Source organism: Hylobates moloch, unplaced genomic scaffold, assembly GCF_009828535.3.
Source record: "Hylobates moloch isolate HMO894 unplaced genomic scaffold, HMol_V3 SCAFFOLD_2, whole genome shotgun sequence".
Lineage (NCBI taxonomy): Eukaryota > Metazoa > Chordata > Mammalia > Primates > Hylobatidae > Hylobates > Hylobates moloch.
In genome coordinates this window covers 177,928,943-177,952,275 of record NW_026652277.1, presented here as the reverse complement: position 1 = coordinate 177,952,275, position 23,333 = coordinate 177,928,943, and the positions used below count along the sequence as shown (strand labels likewise).

Genomic DNA, 23,333 nt, shown 5'->3' with positions numbered 1-23,333 from the left:
TCCTGGCTCCAGCAAACTGCACCAGGAATGCGTGCATGGCTGTCTACCATGCACTTGGGAACGAGGCATCCAAAACTGATGGAAACTAACCACAACTTACCAGGCAAGCTTCCCCTTAGAAGCTGCAAGTTATCAAGTAGACTCCCGAGTTCCAAAATAGTTACTTTGGATAGTTTCTGCCAGTGCCATTTTTGTCTAGGTGGGGATATGGATCCCCGGTGCTTCCTGCTCTGCCATCTTCTCTGATATCATTCCTCTCCCATGAATTTCTTAAGGTAACACTTCTATTTCTAAAAGTAATTTTGGTTTTGATTTCCTCAATAAATATTTTTAAATGGTGAGTCAATTTCTAAGTGGAAAGATGTTTGCTTTTTATCCTTTTGTTGTTGATTTCTCATTGTATTTTCTTTCTTTTTTTTTTGAAACAGTCTTGCTCTGTCATCCAGGCTGGAGTGCAGTAGTGCAATCTTGGCTGACTACAACCTCCGCCTCCCATGTTCAAGCGATTCTCCTGCCTCAGCCTTCCGAGTAGCTGGGACAACAGGCGCCTGCCACCACATCCAGCTGATTTTTGTATTTTCAGTAGAGACAGGCTTTCTCCATGTTCGCCAGGCTGGTCTCAAACTCCTGATCTCAGGTGATCCACCCACCTCAGCCTCCCAAAGTGCTGGGATTACAGATGTGAGCCACCGCTCCTGGCCTCTATTTTGTTAAGGGCAGAAAATAGGCTTGTGTGATTTCAGTAAATTGGCTTTTCAGTATTTTGATTGAGGTTTACTTTGGGGTCTACTACATGGTTAAATTTTGTGAACTGTCCATTTGTGTTTGAGAATATTAATAAAAAGGCATCTATTTGTTCTGTATATTTCTATTAGAATAAGCTTGTTGACTGACTTACTCAAATGTATGTCATTTCTTTTGGTTTACAAAATGTTTTGATTTCTGAGACAGAAATGCATGTTAAGTGTCCTATTACTGGGTCTATTTCGCCTTGTATTTTGCTTGTAATTTTCATTCATTATGCCAGATGCATGAAGGTTATGATAGTTTTAAGACTTTCATGATTTACTTTTCTTCTTTTAATGGGCATGCTTAACATTTTAGCATACATACATAAACTTACATTTTTCTAAAAACATCCAGATTTAACAAAAATTTGTATCCTTTCTAAGCAAGGTAAGAAATTTAGTATGCTTTTATTTTTCTTTTTATCTCATTGCCCTCATTCCTTTCTTTCCTTGAAATAATATGGAAATTTAGTCTCCAATTGTTTGGCTTCTTTGCTTTGGGTTAATAGTTGCTTAGCAATGACTGAAATTTTACTAATTTCTTTACTTAACATTGCTTCTCATTGTCCATGTATTCCTGTTAGATGTGCTGATTTTGCTATCCACTTTCTCTTGGAAAGGCTCTATGGGTCAAATAATTTCTGATTCCCAAAAATGTGTTAATTTTTCCTCTTAGTGTAGAATGCTAATTTGGATGACCTTAGGATTCTGGACTCAGCATTATTTTTCTATAAAGGTAAAGAAACATGATGTGGCCGCTGGAGTGAGAAGCAGGTTGCAGAGGTTTTCTGTAAGATGGGGGGGACAGCATGGAGAGGACACCGCTGATGACTCAGGGGCAAGGGGCTGTCTGGGGCTGTCTGAGCAGCTGAGGGACCCTGGGTTCACAGCTGGAGAGACGGCCTTAGGTAGGGGCAGAGTCAGCTCATCCATGTGGTAGGTTAAAAAGTGGATACTCCCTCTGTTGTGGATTTGTCTATTTCTACCGGTATTCTGTTTATGAATTCTGACTTGATGATGCAGATGCCTGAAGGCTAGCAAACATGGCTGTGAGAACTTACAGAAAGCAAAGTTGTCACCTGTGACTGAGGACAGGAGAAGTGCTGGAAGGCTGAGCAGAGGACACAAACCAAGCATCTGAAGAGCGCAAGAGGAAGTGGGGAATGGCCACTGGGCAGTACCCAGGGCTCACTAGATTTATGGTGGGACCAGTAAGGATGACTGTGGGATTTTCTCTAGCCACATTCTAAAAGCAGAGTTGGATTTAACCTAGGTGTGTGGTTTTACCACATAGACACAATAAGAGAGGCAAAGTAGTGTATACAAGAAAGTCACTTCCATTACTGACCACGGAAGTCAGCAGATAGGGTAGGACAGGTGAGGAAGGGACCACGGCTGATGACGGGCACTCGGCTGCAGTGTGCTGGGTCAATGCACCGGCTCCTGTCTGACTGAGGAATCACCATGTGCCAGAGGTAACGAGCTGTGTGGCTGGAGAGTGAGTGTTGGGGACTGAGATTGTGAAGGAGTTGAGTTACTGGTAATTACAAGGCCAAAGGTGGGGAACAAGATCACTGGGAGGGGACATCAAGGAATTGAGATCAGGGTACCAGAAGGATTAGCTCCAGGATACTAAGGCTGCCAGAAATTATTACAAGAGTCATACTGGGAAGAGTGACAGCCAGGAACCCAAAGGCCAACAGGGAGGACTGGTGGGTGGCAAGGTTGGATGATGAGATTCCAAGTTTGTGGCTTTTATGGAGAAGGGGAAATGGTCTGTGCAGGAGACTGTATTTTCCAAAAATGGCCATAGTAATACTTCTGGTCTCACATGATTTCCTGGGACTCTGTCCTGCTTGGCCAAGAGGAAGCAGGTACTTCATCTCCATCTGAATTTTTTTTTTTTTTTTTGTCTGCCTTGATGAACAGGATATGGCAGAAGAGATGCTGGATGCTGTGACTTCGGAGGCTGGGCTATAAAGAGTAACATGGCTTCTACCTGGCTCTTTAGCCTTTGCGATGCTTGTGTTCAGAATCCAGTTACCATCCAGTTATCAGTTAACTAGTCTTCAGGACCAATGAGAGGTTCACATGGAGAGACACAAGCCCCATCTAAGAGCCAGCATCAGCAGACACAGGCGAGAACGAAGACTCGTCCGACTCCAGGTCTTCCAGCCAAGCCCAGACATGGGAGCCAGGACAGGTGGTGCCTGCCATGCCTTGCCTGGACTCAACGCCCAGAATCTATGAGCACAATTGAATGGGTGTTGTGCACTACCACGTGCTGAAGCGACTACAACAGCCTGGAACAGGCCAAGAATGTGAGGGGCGTCGGCTCTATGCACCAAGGTATGGGGGAAACACCAGCTTTCTGTGAGCAAGAAGGTGAAGGGAACAGTCAAAGGGGTGGGTGACGGTAGATTTACGTGGAGTTTCAGGAGTCAGTGAAGGGAGACTGCAGAACCGTGGCCATGGTGGCAGCAGGGAGATGTTTCTGGGGGAGGCTCACCCTTCCCCACGTCCTCATGCTGAAATGTCTTACAAATAATCAAAGAAATGTGAAAGTATATTAGTTATGAGTAATAAATATATTTTGCTTTATTTTCAATTTGATATATGGAAATTTCATCAGAAGACTTGACTGCAGTGTTACATCTTAGAATGACAAAAAATTCAGTTCTCTGGTTTTTCAAATGTAATAAAGATTATACTAACTCAATGGTTTAAATAAGGGCTTGTTAACCAAACACAAACATTTTATTGACAAACTAGAATTTAGGTATTATGAAGGAGACAACAATTTTCACAGACACCCACTCTCTTAGTCTAAGGGATGAGGAATTTATTTCAAAGTTACACAAGGGCAAAGAAATAGATCTAGAAGCAGCAGGGGTTTCAAATGAGCAAAAATGGAAGAAATAGAAAGTTAATGTTTACTGACATAGGGAAACCCTCATAAGAGGAAGGCAAAAAATCGATTTCCAAAGCTAGGAAAAAACATGGGTCCTGCAAGACTTGCATGAAAAATAATTAGATGTATATGTCCTTAAGAAGAAACTGAACGGAGCCGTTGGGATATTTCAAATGTAAGAAATACAAATGTAATAAAATACCTAGAGACTGTGTCCCTTTTTAGTAAACACTCAGGATTTTAAGGAAAGATGATGCCTTGGAGCCCTGTGCCTTTGGCCTGTTGGTCAAGGTAATTTGTCAAGTACAGGCACACAAACTGGTCTGCAAGCACGTTCAGGGGCTTATTTTGTTTTTAAAGAGCAACAACCAGAAGGAAATGTCTTTAGGTGACAGGAGTGAGCACGTCCTAAGAACACTGGGCACCTTCAGAGCCATGGCGTGGCCCAGCGGGACCAGGGGTCACCACCAGCTTTTCTTCTCCTTTCTCAGGTGGAGACAGACGTAAGTTCGAGGTTTCTGGAAGACGGCTGCCCACAGAGGGCTTGCCTTCTAACTCCTCATTTGAATCTTTTCCATCATCAATACCCTGGCCATTCCTTTTCCCACAGGTACAGCTCAGTACAATCTGGGGCTTAAAATTTCAATTCTTGGATGACCTGAAGATTCTTCCATGAAAACGATTACTCTGAACTTAATTTTTTTTTTAAACAAAAGTCCTTCAATGCTCAGAGATAAAGAGGAACAAACGTGCTGTTCACTTGCGGCATCATAAACCAGGCCTGCTGGCAGCCCAGCCACTGGCTGCTCTCAGCATGTTCTCTGTGGATTTCCTGTGTGACTGGATGGAGGGCCAGGCTTGTCTTCACAGGCACTGCCATAAAAAATCCTGAACCAGGCACTGGCAAAATGAAACGAAAGGGATGACCCACAGAATCAGACACAGGAGTCACACACATGCTGTCATGTCTCTCAGGCAGAACCTTCCAGGCAGAATTAACTCTTCCACCAGAAAGATGGGAAGTTAGTTGTTACTTTTCTGTTCAAACACTTCTAAGGACCAAGAGAACACATAGTTGGAAACTTAGGTTTGATTAGAATTTCTGATTAGAAAAGAATTTCTGCAATATCCCCAGCTTTACTTTCTGTGGTTTCAGTTACTCATGGTCAACAGAAGTCTGAAAATATTAAATGGGAAATCCGTTTTAACTTGCTCGCCACTGTGAGTGGTGTGATGAAACCTTGTGCCTCCCGCTCTGTCATGCCCGGGACATGAATCGGCCCCTCATCCAGCTTCTGTGACCATTAGTCCCTTAGTGGTCTTCTTAGTTTTCAGAGAGCAAGAAGGGTGATTACAGTACGATATTTTGAGAGAGACCACATTCACATAGCTTTTATTAGTTACTGATTGCTGTTAATCTCTTACTGTTCTTTGTTAAGCTTTACCATGGTATGTACGTAGAGGAAAAAGCCACTTGTATATATATGTGGGGTTCCATACCATCCAGTCTCAGGCATCCACTGAGGGTCTTGGGATGTCTTCCCTGCAGATAAGGGAGGACTACTGTATAGTGTTTTCTGACTTTTTAATAACAGGAGACAACCCCTCATAATCTAGTGTTGTTAATAAAAAATCAGAATACAACAGATTCCCATTTATTTTAAAATGAAATGAGCTAGGCATCATATACATGAATGAAAGATCAGAATGAAACACATGAAGATGTTAACAATGATTGTTTTGGGCCACAGAATCAGGCAAAAGCTCGGGAGAGAAGCCAACAAAAGCTCTTCTGCACGATGGGAGGGAGACACCACTGAAAAAGGCATCTTTCCTTCTTCATGCAAGTGAGGCCTGGCTCCCACAGGCACGGTCTCCTTGCAGCTGCGAAAGCAGAGGAGGGCGCTGGCAGGGCTCTGTGTCCAGGTGTGCCTCTTTTTCTCTCCACACTCTTTCTGGAGGAAGCAAGTGCGTCTTGAAACCAAGTTAACTCGGCACCGGGTCAGCAGGATTCAATATGTGAGTTCTGTTTACTTTGGTACTTGATATGGAAGATTTATGTTATAAAGACAGACACGTGACTGATTTCTTCTGGAGATGCAGGTGATGAACTTACCTGGAGGATGACTAGTACCTTCTCCACTGGTCGTGCTCATACTGTCTGCTTCCTGCAGTAAACAGACATGAAAACCAAAGTAAGCATTAAATCTCTCTCAATATACAAACAAGAACGCTGCACATTTCTAAGTATGAACAAAGACGGTGAGCTGTATTTGGAGGACAGAGCTTTATCCTCTTTACAGTTGTGGCCACATGCCATTGAAACTGTGTTCCATAATTATTCCATTAAAGTGGAAGCAATTAATTAAGAGGTTCGTGGAAGGAAACAATGTCGAAGTTGTCCCTCTTCACACCAGCTCCATCCATCTGCGTGATTTCTAGGCATTCACTATTGCTGACGACTTTCAGAAATGGAAATTCACATGCAGATGGCTCACCACGGACGTTCTGCCAACACAGAAAAGCCCACGTGCAGCTCTTTCTGCAGCTGGCCCAGGGCTTCCCTTCTCCAGCCACAGCCTGGGTGGCTACTGTCTGCCTTTCTGATAGGTAACGTTGGGAAGAGACTCGGGGCAGAACCTCCCTACTAGTAGTAAAAACGGTGACAGTTTTTCACATTTTAAAAATAACACTTTTCTTCCAGAGTTCCCTGCTCTGAGTTATCTTCTGGTGTATGACGGCGTGAGCCTTCACTTGCCGTGACTGGGGATGGTCTCCATGCCTCTCCTCTGACCCACTCCTGCCATGGGCAGCCTGGGTCTCTCCCCTCCCCCCAAAAGCGTGAGCTCTGGCAGAAGGTGTGAAAGGAGAGGGTTACAGCCAAAGTGAGGTTTCCAGATCCTTGTTACCTCTGCCCCCACCCTTGTTATCACAGATGATCACAGACAGCTTTATAGCAGGCCTCCTACAGAATCACCACAGAGAAGTGACAATCTGGAAAATCACAGGCAAATTGTAGCTATGGACTGTGGAATTTGACACATCATCTCTTTCCAGCTGGGCTGAGCAACAGCAAGGAAGAGGTTAAAGCCTTCTCACTTGAGCAGCCTTTGTTCTCGGGGCAGCTGCCTGCACTGAGCTCTGAGGCCTTTGAAGTGGACCAGAGAGTTCAGGCGAGGCTCCCCAGGACACCCCTACCTGTCCACACACTCAGGCTCCAGAAACTTGACAACCTTTTGGCAGTGACTGAATACTTTCATGAAGAGGCATTTTTAGTTTTTTTACTAACACAAGGAATTTTACCTATCAATTGCCCTGGAAATAGTGACAACTTTCTACTTGAACTACTTTAATATCTTCAAGAAATACCAAGAGGAGTTGAAGGTAGGCAAAACCCAGGAAGAAATGTGCTGCCCCAAACTCACGGTAATTACAACTGAAAAAGTGGATTACTTGGTCTGAAAAGCACATTCCAGTCCTGATGCGAGCAGTGTGTGTGCATGTGTGTATAACATACACTTTATACTGGATCTCTGAAATTAGAATACACACAGGCACCACTAATATCATTTTTGTAATTACTTCCGCATGGAAGGCACAATGCAAATGAAACAGCATCCTTGCTTCTGTCTTGCAGGAACGGCTTAATTTCTCCCACCCTCATTCCTAAACTCTTAAATCTGACACAAACTCAGCATTTAACATCTCAATTTTGCCTTTAACCCGAGAGTCTCCTAGAGCTACTTTCTGGCCCCAAACCCACATGCATCACCACTCTTTGATTTCTGTGTTACTGTTATGATCTACTCCAATAAAGCAGGGATCTTCTTCAAAGACTTATTTATGAAACTAGGGCACAGCCTTGAAGTGAGTGGTCTTAGGCTCCAGCTGCTGAGGTCATTACGGTTTTATTGTTTCTAAGTGACCAGAAGTGGTAAAACATGCTCCCTTAGGCCTTGCACCCAGACTGACAAACATTCCTTCGAGTTCCAAATCATTCCTGAAATTCAAAGCGGTCCTGTGGGTGGTGAGAAGGGAACCCTACACCTGGAGTTCACGCCATGTAGCCCAACTGTCTCCTCCTTTCTAGAGGGCTGTGGGCTCTGCAGAGCCCGGGAGAGCCCACTTCACTTAACAGTGACTTAGGAACGAGGCAACAGAGACAGCTGTGGGGCTGCTCTCCTGGTCACGCGCCCTTCACTCAGCAGGGCCAGCGTGCCTGCACTTCTCCTGTGCCCACTGCTCAAATCTCCTCCGTGCTCCTTTCTGGGTCAGGAAGAACTACAAATTCACTTTGGTTACTTGGCTTTTTATTTATGTTTGTCAATGACATCCTAAAGAAATGTATGTCAGAAATGAAACTTGTGCTAAAGTGGTACTTACAGATGTGCGTACTGGATTTAAAAGCAAATTACTGGGCATGCTATGGAAAGCTTGGCAAAATGCAGAGTCTAGGGAGAACCTCTGCCACCCCCACGGCCTTGCGGACCAGCTCAGGGATTCAGGAATCTACAGGAAGCAAATATTAAAGCAAGACTAAATTTGATATTTAATATTTAAGAGGGCGCCCACACCAGGGGCCTTCATCTGTTCAGCCTGCCTCCTTAGGTCCGTCCTGGGACGTGCACAGCACCCTCAGCGGTGGGAACACAGCAAAGATGATGAGGGACTGAAGCGTGGGACACGCAGGGTGCGGGCCTCGCAGAGCCCAGGGCGCAGGGAGTCCCGACGGAGGATGGCATGTTCGGGGACGAGAAAGGAGTGCCTCCTGGGGAGGCCTGTGGCCACTCATGCGTCCAAACCCACACAGATGCAGGCTGCGGAGGCAGCCCTGGGTTGTTTACTGCAGGCTGAGTAACCCTTTTCTGAAATGCTTGGAACCAGAAGTGGTTCCGGTTTCAGATTTTTTTCAGATTTTGGAATATCTGCATTATACTTACCGGGGTTCAGCAACCCTAATCTGAATATCCGAAATTCCAAAATGCTTCAAGGAGCGTTTCCTTTGAGCATCCTGTTGGTGGGCAAAAATTCTGGACTGTGGAGCATTCTGGATTTCAGACTTGGGATACTCAGCCTGTACATATTTTCTGCTTCCTATCAGTAGCTTATACTATTACAGGCAGAAAGGAGTAAGAAATAAGCACTCCTGGAGATACTGGCGGTGCCTGTCCTGGCTCCTGCAGGGGCAGCCTGCCTTTGCTCCCTCCCTCCCTGCTTCCTGGCCCTTTCTGTCAGCTTCTGTCCTCAGAGCCTCTCTTCTCTGCCAGCTTCTGGACGGCCTCCCTCTCCAGCTTAGTCCTGATAGGACGCTGCCTCTGTCTCCTGCCAGCCCCCCATGTCCTGTCACCCCCAAACCTGTGTCCATCTGAGGGCTCTCTCCTCACCCACACACCAGCTGCTGAATGCCACTTGGAGATCCCTCAGGCTTAGCTCAGCCTGCCCCAAGGAGCTGCCATCAGGCAGGATGAGGAAACCACGGCGGCCTCCGGACTTCTGGCAAGACCAGGGGTGACTGGGGCGTGCCTGTTACTGGATGGCCGAGGGATCTGCTGCAGACGCACATAGGGTTCCAAGAGTGAGACTTTCCCCTGGCAGGGACCCAGGGCTGAGGATGACTAGCTACGGTTCTGCCTATGGAAAGTCATTCTGCTGTTTTAATTTGCACGAGGAGGAGAAATTTCTGGACACTGTTCTCTGCTAACAGAATCAGAAGAAATCTGTTTCCTGTCAATCCAAGGAAGGGGGTTCTTCTGGTCTACTTTAAAGATGCTCCTGTAGTCTCTGTCGTCACACAAAAGAAAGAAGCCAATGTGCATGGCACCCTTCCTGGCACTTGACCTGGGGCCTTGCTCTGGGTGAGCCCCAGGAGAAGCAGATGACTCTGCTCCCGCCAGGCCACACCTGCAGGCTCTGGTGCTGTTCCTGCTTCACTTCATTCTGCAAGAACAGCGATACTGAGGTAGGACTGACATTGCTTTATTTTTAACAGAAAAAACTCTTTAACAAAACAGTTTGACATAAATATTAAGAGACATGTTAGAATTAATGCCAGGAAAGGAAAAACGTGGTTTTGGAAGAAGCGGCCACGATCACCTCCGCCTGGATGCTGGTGCTGTGGAGGCACCATCCCTGCAGCTGGTCAGGCCACACTGATCAGAAGCCAGGGAGCAGCCCAGTGGTCCAGGGATCCCCTAAAGGCAGACCACAGGGAAGGGGCAGAACCAGGGCTTGAGACAAAGCCAGCCTGTCTGAAGCTACCACAGCAGGCCGCCTCTGGAAGAAAATGAAAGAAATAAAAGCCTGTGGCTCTTACCATTCCCAGAGGAGTCAGTACCAAACAGGTCCCACTCCACCTGCCTTCTAAGATCAGGGCAGGATGGGGCATGTTCTTGATGGTACATCTGTAAATGACATAGTTCTACCTTTCTCACTCACTCCTAAGGCTTATGACATAGTTCTACCTTCCTTATTGACTCCTAAGAGTTACACTTTACTAATGTCTCACCCACCATTCAATAAAGAGAATAGAAAGTCACAGAATTCCAGAGCTAGAAAGGACACTCAAGGTTATCCAGGCCAGATGCCCGACGGAAAGGGTTCAGTGCGTTGCTTGTGGTGATGTGTCCCATCCGTGGGAGGCCTGATGGCACGCTCTTTACAGTTTCCTCTGTGACAGGCAGGCACACCTGTCTGCAGAACCCGTAGCCTCTTTCCCATCCTCCCATCTGGACTGTGGACTCTCCTGACTATCCCCTCTCCACCTTCCTGAGGCCCAGGGGGAAGAAAGGGGGCAACCCCAAGCCAAAGAGGGTAAGCAGAGGTCTCCTTTCTTACCACAAGGCTAGGAGTAGGGGACACAACAGCATGCCCTGCCCAGTCAGGCTGCCCGAAAGAGAGGCTGTGGCTCTTCCCTCCCCCGCCAGCCTGCCTTCATGGGTCAGGTGGGTTCTGCTGAATCTTCACCTAGAGGGGCTAACGCCTTTCATGTCATCAAGGTTGGCCTGGCATTTACGGCCAGGCTGGTCATGGATCTCCAGGGCGGGAAGGTGTGGATGGATGAGGCTGGGATGCCCGCTTCACCCAGTAGCTTTACTCCACACCAGTCAACACCAGTACTTCCAACATTACTAAACCCTAGATCTAGACCAAACTGTGTGCCATCATCAGCTGGATGTGGTCAGTCTGCAGGCCTTGAGCATTTCTGCAGGATGTGGTCACTGAGGTCTCACCACCTGCTGCAATCACCTGGGGCAAGCTTCTCAGTCGGGGTGGACTCCAGATTCACACAGAGCTGCCGGGCCCTCCAAGTCTAGCCCACCTGACCTCATGACAGCCCCGACTGGTCCCTCTGCCCGCACGTCTGGCCCACAGGCATCTGGCATCAGCTCCCACCCTCTTATCAGGCCTTTGCTTAAATATCACCTTGTCAAGGAGATCTCAGATCTGCTATTTCAAGCAGCAGAGAGAGCGAGGGAGGGATGGAGGGGGAGCATAAGCTCCACCCACCCATTTGGACCTAAGTGCTCTGCACACACTCACCTTCCTCTTGGGAGCACCCTCACCAGGGCTCATGTGAGGAAGGCCTCTCATCCTAAAGACTCAGAATCCCAGACCCTGCACTATTCCCAAGCAGCCCTAATATGCATGGCCAGCTGGAGACAGACCTGCCAGGTCAGGGCTGTAGGCCGCCAGCCCACGGGGAGCCCTGAGGACAGGCGGTGAGTTCTCCACACACACACGACCTCAGGGCTGCAGTTTCTGACCTGAAAGCAGACTCTTAGCCAGAGTGGAGAAGCGAACTGGAAAGCCACAGCACGTGCATTGCACAGGACTGCACCCCAAGGCCAGAGTCGCCTAGGGCAGCTGCAATGGCCCATAGCACCAGGCTTCAGTATGAGTTTAGGTAAGTTTACAAAACCCCTCCCATTGTTTTTGGGTTCCCTGTTTGTGCTTCACTCCAATCAACTGCAGCACCTTCTAAGTTAAAAAGCAATCTCAAATATCCTTGCACAAATGGAAGGTCTTTTGCCCAGATCTCAGTTGCACTGCACTGGTATAAATACTCGGATGATTTAGTTAGTGACAAAGTGGAAGTGACCCTTATGGTTAGGCTGTAGTAGAGGCCATGAGAGGATGGACTGCACGTGTTCAGTGGGGCCATCTGGAAGCTCCAGATGACAGTGAGTGCACGATCTGGTGGGGTCGAGTTTCTGCAGGTTAAGCTCATTCAAGGAAACACATCTCAAGCAAACGTAAATCTAAATTCATGGAGCTCTCTCTCAAGGACGAGCATTTCACAAACAGTCACCATCAATTCTCATCTACCCTGAACAATACAGTGGACTCGCAATTCTGTCAAGGATGGGCATTTCAGAAACATTCACCATCAATTCTCATCTACCCTCAACAATACAGTGGACTCGCAATGTTTGCTGACTGTACAGACCCAAGAGGTAAGGACATGGCACTCAACAGACATGTGGCCCCACAGCCTCCATGCAGACTCCACCTGAGACAGACCCCAAAGGTCAACTGGATTCACACCGAAGACTTGCTGTGTTTTAGGGAATAATTTGAGCAGCTCGCGAAGTCTCTACACATTGTAGACATTGTGAAAGTCATAAATACCATAAATTAAAGGCTGATTTGGATTTTAAGGGATTAAATGATAAATATTAGGTAATTTCAAAGTTTATTAAGTTTGGCTCTCAAAACTATACGGAATTTGAGCTCATATACTGATGTGAAGTTCTCGATGTATTTAAATTCAGCACAATACATGCATTAAAACAGTATCTGTACAATGTATGTAAAAAACAAAGGGTTGGGGCTATCTCCTACCTCACACTTTAATCCAAGTCACGGAAAATATCAGAATTCTATTACCTGAACACAGCTACTGGTGAAACACTAACCTGTCCTTTTTCATGAGAACGATGGATCTTCCACATGTAAATTTTACAAGTGCCTTCTAGCGAGTAAATTACAAAAACTGGGTCTTGAGCAGAATGAACTGATAGAAAATGAATAAAGTGGCCAGAAGCAGACAGGGCTAGCATCAAGCATGGAAAATTATTTGTCTTTATTTCACTAAATGATAAAAATTAGATGCATTGGTATATTTATCTGTTTATTTACTGGAACTATACAACCTTTCTGAAATGGAGGAAGGCAGTTATCAGCAAAAGCACAAGGTGAGAGGCAGTGCCATGCAGGTGGCCCAGCAGAGTGACCACTGGCCTTCTTACCTGGTCCCTGGTCTCTCCACGGCTGTCCCTGACTGGAACGGCTATACCCAGAGCCCGTCCTGTGGTAGCTGGAGCCCTGTCTTCCCCACCTCCCTGTGGGAACACACGGTCAGAAGATTAGCAACTTGTCAAATGTCTTAACCCAAATGACACATCATGTAAGGGTGGCAAGCAGCACCAGGTCAGCAGTTTCCCCATACTTAAATCAGAGGGAGGGTCATGAAAAAACGCAAATTTAAGGGTTGCGTCCCCAGAGAATCTGGCTCAGGAGTGGAGTCACAGATCTGCATGTTACACCTTACCCCAGGAGAATCTGGTATTGGTGGAGAGAGGTCAGACTCTGCAAACAAAGACTTGAGCAGCCCAACCACTCCTCTTCCCTGGGGCCCCCTGGACCTATGCAGGCTGTGGCGCCCATGACCAAGCCCATCCCTCTGGGGCCCTGGGTGAGGCATGGAGCAGCACTTCTGGGACTTGTGAGCTTCTCCCCACTCTCCGCAAACTTCATTCACACACGCTTTTCGTACTTTAAAATTTCCGTAACTTCCCAGTCCATGACACCTTGTCCTGTTTGTCTCTACTAGAAGGCCTGATTAAATACAAACTCGTGTGGTTTTTTAAAGGTATCGTGATCGTCCATGGTGCTCCACAAAGAAGGCCCAGGCTGTCCAGCCCTGCCATAGGCACTGTCCCTGCTCCACAGGTGCACTGGAAGCATCTGCGAGGTGGGCCACATTGTGACCAGGACTCCCAGCGCGTGACCACACATGCAGTGTGCAGGTCGCCTGGGGCCTTAACTATGAGTGAAGAGTGGCCTTGCAGGACGTGCCTCCGCCAGGCTGGTTCTCCCTGGACATGCTGCGGTGTCCACGGGGGCATGGCCTTGTGCTGGCACATGCTCCAGGGCTGCCCTCAGGACCGACCCCCTTGTCTGGGACCCAGATACAGGTCCTGAACTAACAGATTTCTGATCACATCACCTCAAAACAGTTCAAAAGCTCCCCGGTGTGAGGTGGGTAGAAAAGCCACGACTCGCCTGGCATTCAACAGCCTCTGTGGTCTCTAAGGCTGACTCACCTTCCCCAGTGTCCTCCTACTGTGGTGTTTTACCCCAGTCTAGCTACTGAAAGTCCCCCAAGACCCACCTTCCTGCTCTTTGTGACTGCTGCCCTTGTCTCTGAGCTACTGGTCTGCAGGACTGGTGACATGCTCCTCGCGTCTGGCCAGGGTCAGCCCATGTGTGCTCATCTTACACACGTGGTCTCCAGCTCACCTCCAGCATGGGTACTCGTGACCACACACTGAGAATAACAGGTGACTCCAAGCTCGGAGCAGTTGTGAGCTCACAGCTGTCAGCTTGGGTCCAGAGGCCAACACACCAAGAGTAGCTTGGTGTTGCAGTGGCCTGGCTGTGCGGCCCGTTTAAGCAGACAACAGCAGTCAGGACTGCAGAGCCCCACCACGTCCCTACAGACCTTCCCCAACACAGGAGGTGCAAGCTCAGCATTACCCAAGAACATGGGGCTGGAGCCAAGCGGTGGAGGCTTCAGTCTAAGTTCTGCAACTAAGAATCAGCTTGGTTTTGGGTGAGCCATGTGGGGCATAAGGTTCTTCAGCAAAATGAGGGACAGAACCATATAACCTTAAGTTGGATTTGTGAAGAAAATTACTTTGAGAACAAAAAAGGGAACAGTTTCCAAATCACGAAATGATCTTACTAATCTATCATAGCTCTTAAAATGTAGTTCGCCTCATTAATGGAATAATACGAAAGGAAAATGTAGTTTGCCTCATTAACTTGGAATAATATGACAGGACACTGATTTCTGCCCATTGTACGCAGACTTCATTAGAAAATAGTCAAAATTTGCCGGGCGCGGTGGCTCACGCTTGTAATCCCAGCACTTTGGGAGGCTGAGGCGGGTGGATCACGAGGTCAGGAGATCGAGACCACGGTGAAACCCCGTCTCTACTAAAAATACAAAAAATTAGCCGGGCGTGGTGGCGGGCACCTGTAGTCCCAGCTACTCGGAGAGGCTGAGGCAGGAGAATGGTGTGAACCCGGGAAGCGGAGCTTGCAGTGAGCCGAGATTGCGCCACTGCACTCCAGCCTGGGCGACAGAGCCAGACTCCGTCTCAAAAAAAAAAAAAAGAAAAAAAAAAGAAAATAGTCAAAATTTAGTTTCTATAAAAATTACAAGTACCACTGTACCACTGCATTAAACTAACAGGTCATCTTTAGTGCTCAAAATAAACTTGTCATGCAGGACCTCATGGCCTCTGAAATGAAAGAGGAGTTTGGCCTGACAACCGCCATGCCTACTGCCACCTAAGCAGCGGCGTCCAGCATCTGCAGGTCTCTCAGCCCCTTGTCATGGCTTCGCTGACAACCTCAGTCTGGAGAGGAGAGGGAACCCTGCAGGACTGTGTATGCAGTGCAGACTTTTTTTTTTTTTTTGTAAAGACAGGGTCTCGCTATGTTTCTCAGGCCAGTGTCAAACTCCTGGCCTTAAGTGATTCTCCCACCTCGGCCTCCCAAAGTGCTCAGATTACAGGTGTGTGCCCAGCCACGGCGCAGACTTCTGAGGACCGACTGCCAGCCAGGTAAGGAGACGGGCAATGTGAGAGAGTATCACACATTTATTTTGCAATAAATCAACTTTGTTTTGGGGTCTCAATCTCTGTCTATCTATAGTTGGTGGCAGAAAGTCAAAAGACGGAGAAAAGGATTGGAACAGTAGAAAAAGCAGCCTTCCCTCTCACGGTTGGACATGGCTCCACTCATCCCGGCTGCTCTCCCTTTGTGGGGTGCTACGCACGACACCTGGTGGGATCTGGGCGCATCTGAGGCAGCTACTCCCCTCATGACACAAAACCTCTGAGAATGGTATTTGCAAGGCTGACACCAAGTAGTTCTCCTAGAGATAGTCTGGGTGGATAAGAATCTGGGCTGAGTTCTCCTATTCCATCAAGAAAAATAATGGGACTGCAGTAGTTACAGGTGTAAACATGAACTGAAGGAGGGCATGAAAGAATAATTAAAAAGTCTCATTAACAAAATAAACTAATAAGATGTCTAACTTCACTGACAGACAAAGCAGCATTCAATCAATGAGATACATTTTTCACCTACCAAATTGGTTTTTAAAAACCAGCGGATCACGAGGTCAAGAGATTGAGACCATCCTGGCCAACATGGTGAAACCCCTTCTCTACTAAAAATACAAAAATTAGCCAGGCGTGGTGGCACACGCCTGTAGTCCCAGCTACTCGGGAGGCTGAGGCAAGAGAATCGCTTGAACCTGGGAGGCGGAGGTTGCGGTGAGCCGAGATCGAGCCACTGCACTCCAGCCTGGGCAACAAGAGCGAAACTCCATCTCAAAAAACCAAAAAGTCTGACTCACCCCAGACTTTTATAAGTGTCAAGGGTACCCTGAAACGGAAACTCTTGCTCACTGCTGGAGAAGGTATTCAGTGATCATTTACGTAAAATTGACTACATTTCAATCTATGATTCCACAGACAATGATATTCTGTTTTAAGAAAATAATAATAATACACATAAAAGCATTAGGAGTAATGAGAAAAAAAAGGAAACATCTTCAGAGCTCCAAACGGGGTAACAGCTATCTAGTGGTGGAAGATTCAAATGGTGGCCGGGGGGTGGTCACTTGTATCCAGATTTGGAGGCCGGGGGGGATCATGGTCAGAGTCAAGACCCGGTGAAACCCGTCTCTATAAAATACAAAAATTAGCCGGGGTGGTGGGGGTGCCTGTATCCCAGTATCTGAGGTGAGGCAGAGAATGGGTGAACCGGAGGAGTTGCAGTGAGCCGAGTGGCCATGATCCACTGGGGCAGGGGATCCGTCCCAAAAAAGAATGGTGTTAACACCCTAAGTTAAGTGCTAAGTGGGAAAGCAGGATGCAAACTGCATGGAGTGTACTCACAATGAGATCCAAACACAGAAAACCTCAGCAGAAGCCCACGTTGTTATCTTTATGTGAGAATTAGAGGCCATGTATATTTCTTTTTTAATTACTTTCTTTATACTCACTTTTTATAATACTTTTATTATAAGAAAAAATAAACCTAAACTCTTGTCAAATAAACAAACATTACCTAAGGAGCCGTTCCACTTTGGGGAACCCTAGAAAGGAGTTTACACACACAGAGAAAGAGTTCTTCATTATTTAATTAATGAGTGAATCCTGAGAAATGTTCCTGCTGGGACCAGAATTTAAACCACTGGGTAGAGATCTATCACTTTAATACTTTTTTTTTTGAGATGGAGTCTCAGTCTGTCACCCAGGCTGGAGTGCAGTGGCGTGATCTTGGCTCACTGCAACCTCCACCTTCCAGGTTCAAGTGATCCTCCTTCCTCAGCCTCCCAAGTAGCTGGGATTACAGGCGCCCACCAACACGCCTGGCTCATTTTTGTATTTTTAGTAGAGACGGGATTTCGCCATGTGGGCCAGGCTGGTCTTGAACTCCTGACCTCAAGTGATCTGCCTGCCTCAGCCTCCCAAAGTGCTGAGATTACAGGCGTGAGCCACCACACCCGGCCCTATCATTTAAATTCTATTCTGTTCATCCAATTGTATCAGCCTCTTCTTAGAATTCATTGACCAACAAGACTCAGGAAGCAGTTAGGCTCTACGCTTGTGGGGCTTCTCGAGGCACCTGGTCCTTTCCCACCTGCGTGGTGTGAGCCCCAGTGGGCTCGGCCAGTGATGCGTCTGTTCTCCTTCATGCAGGCCTTGCAGACGACTGCCTTCAGGTTGTGGAATTTGGTGAGCCGAGATCTCTGCAAACAGACCAGATGCAAATGAGATGTGAGGGGCCAGATGTGGCAGAGCAGGGCCAGATGTGGCTGGAAGGAAGCTTAGGGGACACCCTCCCACGCTGTTCCCCAGGCAAGGCAGCAATGGTGGCTGCACCCTCCTCCCAGGCACGAACCGCAGCACAGTTCTCCTTCAGCATGACCACATCCCAAGAGGGTCTTCGAGAACATAGTCTCCTAGATCCCCCAGAAAAATAACACCAAACAGCTTCTGTGGGTTAAACAACGATTTCTAAAAAAGAATCTTCAAGTCCTATGATGACAATTTAGGTGATTACCACACAATCTTACCTTAAAAAGTGTTTGGATTTAATATATTTTAATCTTTCAATTCTTAATTATAAGAACATTCAGCAGAAATGCCAACGTCAGAAAAAAAAACAAAAACAAAAACAAAACAACATCAGCAGATCAAGAAATGGAACATGGAACATTCAACCGTTCCTTCAAGCTTCCTGTTTTATTATTGAATATTCTATCCTAAACTTTTTTTTTTTTTTCCCAAACTAGAACCTATAATCACTTGGAACTTGGTCAGGAGACTCTGGATAAAGAAAGGAAAAGATCCTTGATGGATGACTTACATGCTATGGTCCAATAAGGCTACTTTACCTTTCATTTCTATAGTCTACTTTCCAATACTTATTGGCTTATTAGAAGCATATTTCTCCTCTTATTCTGCTTTTGTTCTCTATAAAATTCAGGCTGCTTCCAAGTTCTAAATACTTGCAGTCCTATGCCACTCTGGAGTCTGTGTGTGTGTGTGTATGCGAGGAACAGTGATGGCAACACATTATCAAATGTGTTCTCTCTGCTATGAAAGCTTGGAGTGCTTTATCGTGACAGACCGGTATGCTCTCTCACGGATCACACCGCTTTTCTCATCCCTGCGGGTATTAAAACACATTCCAAATGAGCTTGGCTTGAGGCCTTATTTGGAAATCTTCCAGGAGTCATGTAGCGATTTTATTTATTAAGCTGGACAGCAGCCAGCGTCCCCAACTAAACTGGCAGCCTTTGGGGAGTATTTTCAAGTAATAAATCATAACTACACCTATCAGATTAGTCTGATATCTGTGGGGGCACTTTTGCAGGGAGTATTAGTTCCTCATTAAAAAATGAGGAGAGGGGCTGGTCGTGGTGGCTCATGCCTGTAATCCCAGTACTTTGGGAGGCTGAGGTAGGCGGATCACTTTGAGCCCAGGAGTTCAAGACCAGCCTGGGCAACATGGAAAAACCTCATCTCTACAGAAAATACCAAAATTAGCTGGGACCTACCTACCTTCCTTCCTTCCTCCCTCCCTCCATCCTTCCCTCCTTCCTTCCTTCCCTTTTCCTGCCCTCTGTTGCCCAGGATGGAGTGTACTCGGCTCACTGCAGACTCCCTGCCTCTGGCTCCGGTGATTCTCCTGCGCCACCACCTCGCCCTTGTTTTTCTCCTTTGGCTGGAGGCGCGGTTTCGCCATGTTGGCCAGGCTGGTTTCCAGCTCCTAGCCTCGAGTGGTCTGACTGCCTTGGCCTCCTGAGGTGCTGGGACTGCAGATGGGGTCTCGCTCACTCGGTGCTCCGTGTTGCCCAGGCTGGAGTGCGGTGGCGTGGTCTTGGCTCGCTGCAGCCTCTGCCTCCCAGCCGCCTGCCTTGGCCTCCCAGGGTGCTGGGATTGCAGCCTCTGCCCGGCCACCGCCCGGTCCGGGAGGTGGGGAGGGTTTCTGCCCGGCCGCCCATCGTCTGGGATGTGAGGAGCGCCTCTGCCCGGCCGCCCATTGTCCGCCCGGCCGCGCCCGTCTGGGAAGAGGTGAGGAGCGTCTCTGCCCGGCCACCCCGTCTGGGAGGTGAGAAGCGATTCTGCGCGGCTGCCCCGTCTGGAAGTCTGCCCGGCCGCCCCATCTGGGAAGAAGTGAGGAGCGCCTCTGCCCGGCCGCCCCGTCTGGGAAGAAGTGAGGAGCATCTCTGCCCGGCCGCCCTGTCTGGGAGGTGAGGAGCACCTCTGCCCGGCCGCCCCGTCTGGGAAGTGAGGAGCGCCTCTGCCCGGCCGCCCCGTCTGGGAAGTGAGGAGCGCCTCTGCCCGGCCACCCCGTCTGGGAAGAAGTGAGGAGCGTCTCTGCCCGGCCGCCCCGTCTGGGAGGTGAGGAGCGTCTCTGCGCGGCTGCCCCTTCTGGGAAGTGAGGAGCGCCTCTGCCAGGCCGCCCCGTCTGGGAAGTGAGGAGCGCCTATGCCCGGATGCCCCGTCTGGGAAGTGGGGGGCGCCTCTGCCCGGCCGCCCCGTCTGGGAAGTGAGGAGCGCCTATGCCCGGATGCCCCGTCTGGGAAGTGGGGGGCGCCTCTGCCCGGCCGCCCCGTCTGGGATATGGGGAGTGCCTCTGCCCGGCCGCCCCGTCTGGGAGGTCTACCACGGAGGCCAGACGCAATGTGGGGGCTGGACGTGGTGGCACACGCCTGTGGTCCCAGCACTCTGGGAGACCGAGGCGGGTTGATCACTTGAGGCTGGGAGTTCGACACCAGCCTGGCCAACATGGCGAAACCTATGAAAAATACAACAGACAAACCAACCAACCAACCCAGCGACAACAAAACAGGTCTACCCTGGAGTCATACTCTAATTTTTTCTATTTTCCTCCCTTTCTGATCCTTTATCCCACTTTCTTTTTCTTCCTCTTCCTTCTCCTTCTTCTTTGTCAAATAGAGGATTGAGTTATTATCATTGATCCATACAAAGTCCCTCTCTCATTTATTTTCTTTAATTCCCACCCCCCATTTCTATTCCCCGTCTTACCATGTGCAACCTTCCTAATACGTTTGATATGCATCTTTTTGTTTGTATGTATTTTTAGAAAATGTTTGTTTTGGGTGCAAAAAAAAAATTAAAAAAAAAAAAAAAAAGAACAATACTCTTGTTTTAGTAACTTAGCCAAAAACAATAATGTGCTGAGCATTTACTCCTTCTGGTGTCAAGAATTTCTCCTTCTCTATACCGTGTTTTACTTGCAGTTGGTTTAGAACGAGAAATTCTTCCTTTTTAAATCCTGATAATAAACATATTTTGTGGACATCTATCATAATCCAACAAGGGCGTGTCTGGCAAGTCATTCCCCCTTGGTTGAGAAGCAGTGCAGCCTGCACTGTCCACAGTGGTAACCACTGGCCATGTCTGGTGGGCGTGATTGAGGAACTGAACTTTTAACTTTAATTTTTATCAATTTAAATTTAAAAACTGACACACCATTCAAATATTGGGCAACATTTAAGTGTGTTTGGAAAAACTTGAGTATATAAGTCTACATTGTCAATTGTAAAATTTATAAAATCTAAATGCAAATTAAGTTCCAAAGGAAATTTAGCATTCAAATTGAAAATCTTTAGGTATAAAATTCACGCTGGATTTTGAAGACAGTAAGAAAAATGCAAAATATTTTGTTAATGATTTTGTATTGATGACATGTTAAAATATATTAAGTATATTTCAAAAAAAAAGACTTGGTATTTCTTTTAAAAAATGACAGCTTTACTGAGATAAAATTCACATACCATAAAATTCACCGTATTAAAGTGTGCAGTTGTTTTCAGCATATTCACAGAAGGCTGGAAACATTCCTATCTGGATGAATCTTGCCCCGCCATATATAAAAAAATGTGTGGTACATAGTAGGTGTTCAATAAAGGGCAGCTGTTTGAGAACATAAAAAAAAAAAAAATTAGCTGGGCATGGTGATGCGCACCTGTGGTCCTGGCTACTCAGAAGCCTGAGGAGGGAGGATCACTTGAGCCCAAGGGGTGGAATTTTGCAGTCAGTGGAGACTGCACCACTGTACTCCAGGCTGGGCAACAGAGCAAGACCCTGCCTCAAAATAAAAAGTATGTGTATTACATATATGTGTGTGCATGTGTGTGTGAGAAATGGGGAGAGGAGTAAAAAGCACTTCACAAATTAAAAATGTGTCAGACTGGGTGTGATGCTGCTCGCCCTACCTAAGCCTAAGTTTGGGAGTCCTGAACCCTTTTTAAGAATTCTGGAAGAAGCTACAGGTTGAGCACTCCTAATCTGAAAATCCAAAATCTAAAACTGCTATAAGTGGAAAATTCCACACCTGGTCTCATGTGATGGATGCAGTGAAAACACCGTTCCATGCACGTCATTAACAATATTGTATAAAATTACCTTCGGGCTATTGTATAAGGAGTATATGAGACATACATGAATTTTGTGTTTAGATTTGGGTGTCAGCCCCAAGATATCTCACTACGTATGTACAGCTGAGCCTTGAACAACATGGGTTTGAACTGCATAGATCACTTACACTCGAATTTTCTTCTGCCTCTGCCACGCCTGAGGCAGCAAGACCCACCCCTCTTCCTCCTTTTCCTCAGCCCACTCAATGTGATGATGATCACCTCCATTTAATGGACAGTAAATATAGTTCTCTCTTATGATTTTCTTAATCACATTTTCTTTTCTCTAGCTCACTTACTTTATTGTAAGAATACAGTATATAATATATATATAATACAAATGATGTGTTAACTGACTGCTTATGTTATTGGTTAAGGCTTCTGGTCAACAGTAGGCTCTTTGTAGTAACATTTTGGCGGAGTCAAAAATTATATACAGGTTTTCCACTGCAGAAGGATTTGGAGCCCTTAACCCTTGCATTGTTCAAGGATCAACTGTATAGGCAAACATTCCAAAATTCCAAAAACATTCAAAATCCAAAACACTTCTGGTCCTAAGTATTTCAGATAAGGGATATTCAGCTTGTATTAGCTATGTTGATGCAGAAGCCTGATGCTTCAAATCATGTGTTCCTGGTTTAACGGAATCCTTTATTTGGAAAGCATTAATTTGAAAAATGCAACAGCCGACTTCATGTTTTTTGTGTAGCCTGGAGCTACAGGGATGTTTCTGGTGAAAGGTAGGTGTCTGTGAACTCACATTTTGTTCTAAAAGAACCTCCACAGCATAACCCTTTTCAGATTGCAAGTACTTCTGATGAAAAAGCTTCCCATCAAATACATTCCAGGGCATGAAATCGCTCGTCTTCCAGGGGAAGCCACACGCGCTGTTGACTAAAACCAGAGTGGTGAGGCCGCGGACGAGAAGGGAGCCCAGCTGCACGGCTCTGGGGTTGATGTAATCAGGCTGTGGAGACCAGAACACACACCAAAAATGTAAGACAGGAGTCACACATGCGGGAAACAGATCTCAGCACTGCAGTTACTCTGCTCAGAACGGATGCTTGCTCAGTAACTGGACAGCATCACCACAGCTGCATCTCAAAGCTGAGCTTCACCAGCTCTACTGATTAGAGGCCTTGGAACAACCTCAGCTGACAGAAATGAGGGTGCCTCCTCAGTAAGAGTGTGTCTTCATCCATCCACCCACCCACTCCAACTTCAGACACTTCCTCAGGCCTGCTCCACATACACAGGCAGTGAGCACAGTGTCTCTTGCCTCCCAGGAACCTCTATGCTGAGAATAGAAATGGTGAAAACTTTGATCCACTAGGAAAAAGCTCACATGATCATTCACTTCTGGATGCATTCTTTCCTG

The 23,333-nt window shown here is 47.0% G+C and overlaps 1 protein-coding gene across 9 annotated transcripts in view; it reads right to left on the bottom strand.

Annotated features, from left to right (window-relative positions):
* Positions 1-418: 418 nt before the first annotated feature.
* Positions 419-23,333, bottom strand: part of FAM120B (family with sequence similarity 120 member B) — a 112,498-nt gene continuing 89,583 nt past the window's right edge. For 4 of the 9 annotated variants that reach the window (XM_058435705.1, XM_058435703.1, XM_032162614.2 and 1 more), the window contains 4 exons: positions 22,716-22,922; positions 17,644-17,752; positions 12,948-13,040; positions 5,339-5,867 (listed from right to left, as the gene is read on the bottom strand). In XM_058435705.1, coding sequence (XP_058291688.1) covers positions 5,827-5,867; positions 12,948-13,040; positions 17,644-17,752; positions 22,716-22,922 — 450 coding nt within the window. In that variant the 3' untranslated portion in view covers positions 5,339-5,826. Of the gene's footprint in view, positions 5,243-5,338; positions 5,868-12,947; positions 13,041-17,643; positions 17,753-22,715; positions 22,923-23,333 lie in introns of those variants that run through there. The other 5 variants (XM_058435706.1, XM_058435707.1, XM_058435702.1 and 2 more) reach the window with 4 other exon arrangements.